Raw genomic sequence first — 7,505 nt, forward strand, 5'->3', positions numbered from 1 at the left:
GTCTGCATGTCAAAGAAATTGCTTGCTATGATTTGAATTTTGATTACTAAATTTGAATTTTAGCCGTTAAATTTTGAAAATTGGCAGGTAAATTTTCAAATTTAATCATAGGAACCATTGAGTTGAAAAGCGCTTTAGCAACTCCATAACTTATTACATCCAAAAACCAGTCTAACATTGTGTAAAAGTCACGATATTTGGGCATAAATTAATCTGTCTGTAATCAAAAGAGATAACATTTTTGTTATGGACATAATATGAATAATAAACACTTTTTTTTGTTGTTTTCAAATGTGGGATGACGACAAGTTTGTTGACGTAGGTCAGTGTTCATTTTTAGCTGACATGCATCTGTCAATCTAATTACATTGGTATTATCTTCTTGCTCTTGCCCGAGGGCATGTTGCAAAATTAAATGTGATAAATATGACTAGTTAGCAGGTTTAAAATTTCTTTTTATTTTAGGTATTTAGTATGTCTTTAATATAAAATTTTTAGTAGTTCATGTCTTTTAAAAAGGAACGGAATATAAAAGATAGATAATTTTGAGAGTCTAAATGCATTTTTGATCCTTATAATATAAAATTATATAATGATATTTGCTCATATCCATTCAGTTTCACATTTCGCATTCAACTTAACATATCCACTTGCAACCAGACGTAGTGCTTTCGGGAATGCAATATGTTCAGCTACGTGTATTCTTTCCGTTAGAGATTCAACAGTATCATTTTCCAATATTGGCACGACTTCTTGTACGATTATGGCACCTGTGTCAACATTCTCATCCACAAAATGAACTGTACATCCCGATTCGTTGTCTCCAGCCTCTAAGGCTTCTTTTTGAGCTGTGATGCCTTTATATTTTGGCAAAAGACTTGGATGAATATTCAGCAAGCTTCCTTTCCATTTCTTCACAAAGCCTGGGGTTAAAATTCTCATAAAACCAGCAAGGCACACAATATCAATGTTGTGCTTAATCAGTTCATTATGTAAGGCATCATCAAATTCTTCACGTGTTGCAAAGTCTTTATTGCTTATCACTGCGGACGGGATATTAGCCTTTGCTGCTCTCTCTAATCCGAAAACTCCAGCTTTGTTGGACAGAACAAAAACAATTTCTGAACACATTCCCATTACAGTATTCTTCGTTGCATCAATCAATGCCTGAAGATTCGATCCACTGCCAGAGATTAAAACACCGACACGCTTTTTTGGAACAGATAATAAACGTTCAACACGTTCAAAACATGTTGCAAAATGTCTAACAATAACTTGATGTCCCTTAGGCTTAGTTGGGATTACTTTGCCAATAACAGAAGCACTTGTTCCATAAAGTGATTTGAGGATTTCCAATTCGTGTTCTTTAGATGCAATCATAATCATTCCAATGCCACAATTGAAGGTTTTCATCAGTTCCAATTTATCAATATTTCCATTTAAGGATAACCAAGCAAAAACGGGAGAAATGTTCATTTTCTTTCCATCTAGTTCAGCTGTCAAATTGTAAGGAAGTACTCGTGGAATGTTATCCCACAATCCACCTCCTGTAATGTGTGCGAGAGCCTTAACATATCCTGTCTTAAGAGCTGGTAAAACTTGCTTTACATAAACTTTTGTTGGCTCTAAAAATTCTTCACCAAATGTCTTTCCGCATGCACTGAATGGAGCAACATCAGTCCATTTATATCCAGTCAATTCAAAAAGCTTGTGGATTAAACTAAATCCATTACTGTGAACACCATTTGATGGAAATCCAATTATAATGTCACCAACTTCTATACAATTTTTCTTTGGTAAAATATCTTCATGTTCAGTAATGCCAAGAGAGAATCCAGCAAGGTCATATACATTTGGACTATATAATCCAGGCATTTCTGCAGTTTCACCTCCTAATAATGTACTATTACTTTGGAGACATCCTTCAGCAATACCAGATACAACATTTGTAGCTACATTTACATCCAGCTTTCCACATGCAAAGTAATCCAAAAATGTAAATGGTTCCGCTCCATTGCATAGAATGTCATTATTGCACATTGCGACCAAGTCGATTCCAACAGTATTATGAATGCCAAGTTGTTGAGCAATTTTTAATTTCGTACCCACTCCGTCTGTGGCTAAGACAAGCATAGGATCTTCAAATTTCGTTCCACAGTCATTGATTCTAAATAAGCCACCGAATGATCCAAGTCCACCAATTACTCCTTTCCTGTTTGTTGATTTTGCATGTGGCTTAATATTGTCAACAAGTGCATTTCCAGCAGTTATATCCACTCCACTATCTTTATAACAAATTGATGTTACTTCTTTATCTCCTTTCTTCCAATGAGCTACTTCCTTATGTAAGACTTCCTTGAAATTTTTAACAATAACTTGTGGTCCATTTTCATCACATTGTGTTACACTTCCAATCATTCGAGCTTCAGGAATTGTTTCCCATTCAATATCGTTCCTTGGCATGATTATAATCATTCCAATACCACAATTGAATGTTCTCAACATTTCATTTGCATCAACATTTCCATGAGCTGCTAACCAACTGAAAACTTTTGGTATTTTCCATGTAAGTGCATCAATCTGAACTGATAAGTGTTTAGGCAGAATTCGAGGATATTTTCAAGAAGACCTCCACCAGTTATGTGAGCTAATGCCTTCACATAGCCATTACGAAGGAATGGAAGAGTCTCAGCTACATAAAGTCGTGTAGGAGTTAAAAACTCCATACCATATGATTTTCCACAGTCACTGAACTCTGCAATGTCTGTTAATTTGTAGCCAGTTTGTTCGAAAATCTTGTTGACTAATGAAAATCCATTGCTATGGATACCACTTGATGGCAATCCAATGACAACATCACCAACATGAATATCATTAATTTTTGGCAACAGTTCATCATATTCTGTGATTCCAACACAATATCCAGCTAAATCATATTTTCCTTTTCCATACATCGATGGCATTTCTGCAGTCTCTCCTCCAATTAATGCACAATTAGATTTACGGCAACCATCAGCAATTCCTCTGACAATTGTTGCAACTGTTGGAACATCCAAATGACCACAAGCAATATAGTCTAAAAATCCAATAGGTTCTGCTCCATTACACAGTACATCGTTAACACACATTGCAACTAAATCAATGCCAATTGTATTCCAAACATTCATTGACTCGGCAATTTTAATTTTTGTGCCAACTCCATCAGTTCCTTGTACTAAGACAATGTCTTTGTAATTTGATTCTTCTCCACTCGAATTGATGTACTTAATGTCATTAAGTCTCATAAGTCCACCAAAACTTCCAATTTGTCCAACAACTCCACTACGATGAGTGCCATATGATAGAGACTTTATTCTTCCAATCAGAGAGTTTCCAGCTTCAACGTCGACGCCACTCTCTTTGTAGGTCAATGGATGTCTATAGAAAATAAAAAAGTTCATTGATTATAATGAGCTATAATATTCAATATGATTAATACTTACATTTGGAAGGCTTTCTTTGCAATATCGTGACGATATTGTGATCCATCAAATTTAATGACATTACAAGCATTTGTTGCCAAGTCAGCAGCCTTTCTCAAATTATCAGCTAAAGCCACACTAATTAATACACGACCACCATTTGTAATCCATTCGTCTTTGTTATTTTTGGATGTACCACTGTGAAAAACGATGTGATCATCCATAGCTGCAACGGTTTCAATGCCACTAATTACACATCCTTTTGTTGATGTTTCAGGATATCCTTTTGATGCCATAACGACACCTACTGCGTTAATATTTGATTTTATTTTCAATTCAGGAACATTGCATAAGTGATTTGTACATGCTGCCATCATTATATCGTATAAATCTTCGTCGAGTAACGGCAAAATTACTTGAGTTTCTGGATCACCAAAACGACAATTGAATTCTAATGTTTTTGGTCCATCAGGTGTAAGCATCATTCCAGCATAAAGTATACCATTATATACAATGTTTTCTTTCCTCAATCCATCAACAGCACGTTGTAAGACTTGAGTTTTAACGATGTCAAGTTCTTGTTGACTGATTAATGGACATGGACAATAAGCACCCATTCCACCAGTATTTAAACCTTCATCATTGTCTTTTAATCTTTTGTGATCTTGAGCTGGTGGAAGGATTCGTACAGAATTGGAATCAACAAATCCCAATATAGAAACTTCTTGTCCAGTAAGTTTTTCCTCAACTACAACCACATCACCAGCTGTTCCAAATTTGTGATCACCCAAAATTTCATCAACAGCTGCACATGCTTCTTCAATAGTTTCTGCTACTATGACACCTTTACCAGCTGCTAATCCACTAGCTTTAACTACGAGAGCATTTGGTGTGTTTCGGATGAACTGTTTAGCTTTTGAGGCATCTGTGAATGATCCGTATTGTGCTGTTGGAATCTGATGTCTGATCATAAAGTCCTTGGACCAACTTTTGTCTGATTCAATCCTCGCACCAGCTTTTGATGGACCAAAACAATAAATATTTTCTGCCTTTAACACATCTGTGATTCCTTCTGCAAGTGGATCTTCTGGTCCAACAATGACAAGGTCAATGTGATTAATTTTGCACCATGTTGCTATGCCCTAATTATAATAAAAAATATATTTTTGTAAAATCTTTCAGTTTTGAGGAAATAGACATCTCCATTGAATCAGACGGAACGAGATCGAATGAAAACAATAACAATAAATAATCAACAAGTTGAATTATTGATAAAGCAAATAAGACGCAGGGGTCAAATCAGAAAAATGCATCAATAAAGACGTCACTAATTGTACGATAATGTCGAGGCAAATATTATTGATAATACACACCTTGAAATCTTTGAGATTCATTTCATTGTTGTTTAATATTACAGCTTTTTGGAGTTGAGATATTCCAATAGATCCAGGAAAGACGAAGATCTTTGACACAGATTTGCTTTGTTGTAACTTCCAGGCAAGAGCATGTTCCCTTCCTTTAATGAAATATTAAGAAAAATTGAACAAACTTCCTTCATGATAAAATCAAAATAAACATTACCTCCACTACCAATCAACAATAAATTCTTTCCAGTCATGTTATTAGCTTAAATAATATGATCTCCTTAAGGAATGAAGCCGGTCACTAACTTGATTAAAATAACTGTCTATTAGTGATAATGCAATTAATTGCAATTGATTTGAACTGGCTCAGTTGTGGATTTAAACTGAATTAAAATTTATTGTACTTGATAAATAAGAGCACATGTGTTTACTGTTTTACTCTTTTTGTTGTGGTGGAGTTGCTGAAGTTCAGCTCTATTCAGCAGAATTATAATAATAATTAAAGAAGCTTTTATTGAAAATGAGAATGACGCTTTTGGGAAGCTTTAACGGGATTTTCTTATTTTCCTACCTGAAAATGTTTTCAATGAAAAACTTTTGTTCCTTTTTGTCTGTTTAATGCCAATTTTCCATTCATGCACATTTTTCTTTCCTATGCATCTATGAAATTGCTGTCTAGAATGGAAAATGGGACATCGAGCCATATGTATGTCAATCTATCATCTGCAAGGATAAGGTTACTATGATCGAGTAGTAATGCAACAGACCGGATATCTGCAACCCTCTTTTTTGATTCAAACTTCATAGAATGTTCAGGATGGAATGCTTTTAATTAGATCAATGTCAATGTTAAGTGTTACATCATGTCCAACCCAGTAATAGCCATTGCATGCCAAAAAATTGATGTTTTATTGACAACAATTGTGACTTAATTAAACGCAGGTAGTCGCAAATTATTAATAACGAAATAATCAAACCCAGAAAATTAATGATGTGTGCATGATTGAACCTACAACGCTAATAGCGATAAAACAGCATGATTATTTACATTTTTAATGTTTTGTATGATCTCCATTCATAAAAACTGTTAATTTACTCTCTTTAGTAAACCTTTTTTTTATGATTGTTAAAATTGTATTTTTTGTTATTTTCAGCCACACTTACGTAATATGTCTGCAAAATCTTATGAAGTCTCAAGTACATGCAAGTTTTTATACCTTTCTGATTATATTAACCTGGCAAATGTTCGACTTTCATTAAAATGCAGACATCGCATCTGCGTATCAGATTGTTTTATTGGATATAACTTATTTATTTATGAATTTGCGCCTTAATTTACCACGAAATATTTAAAGTATGTCAATTATTGTTTTGGTTTCATTTGGCATTCAAAATATTCAATCTGAATATTTTAACACTTAACTTCCCTGGAATTCCAAAAATCTACATGATCTGCATACCTTCGAATTTGTTTAATTTCTTCTTTATTAAATGCCTACTAATCCTATTTTTAACTGATTTACATAATTGTAATTTATTGTGTCACGGCAACGTCGACCTTCTTTTCACTTTCTTCCTTAACATCTTTCTCTGCTTCTACGACATACGTTATTGGACGTGGTTCTCTTGCCTTCATCCAGTCTGGGATGATTTTGTCGTGTAATTTCCACACGCCGTAAAGATTTGCTAAATGTTTCTCAAATACGACATATTCTAGGACATCTTTTGCAATAATTTCACTACCGTGCATTAGTCGTCCGAAGCGATCATAGATGGCTAGAGTTTGTTGAGTATGGAACCGAACTGTAATTTGACCAAAAAGATTTTCTTTTGAAATCATTTCAGTGCATCGAGCATGAATGACTTTTGGTGGTTCCAATGACTTGATGAATCTCCATCTTAGTGTCTTATCTTTTGCATTGTGCATCATTTCTGGATATACACGCTCTGTGACGAGTTCTCTAAGTTTATGTTTGTCCTTATTTGCCAATGCTTCATGTGCCTTTAAATAAATTTCTTGAGCTTGAACAGCGAAATCTTTTGAATCGAAATCCTCGTCATAGCTTCTAATTTTTCTTACAGCATTCCATGACTTTCCTTTCTTCTCAACAAATTCAGCTTTTTCCTTCAAAACTCCAGTAATGGAACTAGTTTTGCCATCACCTTCTGGTGGCACGTATGGCTCGAAAATACCTCCAGTTGCTGAGATATAAAAAGCACGTTCCATGTACGGTCTTGGTGGTAAAATTCCTCGTTTCTTCATCTTGGATCTTCGTTCATCCGGTGACAGTTCCTCAATATTTCTCTCATCTAAATCCGGAATATCAATTTTGATAAATTTTTGTGCACGCATTCTCTTCCATTTTGGATTCCAGTGACGATTGTTGATTTTATGACGACATTGAATTGGGAGAATTTGGGAAGCAGCAGCAAGAATTGATGTATTTGGTAGCTGTAAAAAATTATGTATAAAATTTATTTGCAATTTTCTATTAATTTAATCGACAAACCTGCAAGAATTTAATTCCACTGGTTAGCGTTAATGCTACTCGCGACATTTTACTATTTTGATAGTTTAATTACACTATAATTAAGTCGGAAATATTAATAATTAAGAATTAGCCTTAACTTCCTCATTTGTTTTGCGTTTAAGGCTGAAAAGCTGAGCGTGATAGTGAAA

At 34.5% G+C, this 7,505-nt stretch overlaps 2 protein-coding genes across 2 annotated transcripts; both read right to left on the reverse strand.

Annotated features, from left to right (window-relative positions):
• Positions 1 to 443: 443 nt before the first annotated feature.
• LOC139089426 (trifunctional purine biosynthetic protein adenosine-3-like) lies at positions 444 to 5,260 on the reverse strand. Its single transcript, XM_070638969.1, is given in 5 exon segments — positions 444 to 2,615; positions 2,618 to 3,417; positions 3,483 to 4,603; positions 4,835 to 4,977; positions 5,043 to 5,260. Coding segments are annotated over 5 exon segments (4,113 nt in total). The 5' UTR covers positions 5,080 to 5,260; the 3' UTR covers positions 444 to 603.
• A 1,036-nt stretch (positions 5,261 to 6,296) lies between these two features.
• mRpL45 (mitochondrial ribosomal protein L45) lies at positions 6,297 to 7,482 on the reverse strand. Its single transcript, XM_070638891.1, has 2 exons — positions 7,336 to 7,482; positions 6,297 to 7,277 (listed from the first exon to the last, which is right to left on the reverse strand). The coding sequence occupies exons 1-2, from the start codon at positions 7,381 to 7,383 to the stop codon at positions 6,360 to 6,362; spliced, it is 966 nt and encodes a 321-aa protein (XP_070494992.1). The 5' UTR covers positions 7,384 to 7,482; the 3' UTR covers positions 6,297 to 6,359.
• Positions 7,483 to 7,505: the final 23 nt, after the last annotated feature.

Source organism: Chironomus tepperi, unplaced genomic scaffold (genome assembly GCF_022539635.2).
Source record: "Chironomus tepperi strain 1889 unplaced genomic scaffold, CSIRO-AGI_Ctep_v1 contig_177, whole genome shotgun sequence".
NCBI classification, from domain to species: Eukaryota; Metazoa; Arthropoda; class Insecta; order Diptera; family Chironomidae; genus Chironomus; species Chironomus tepperi.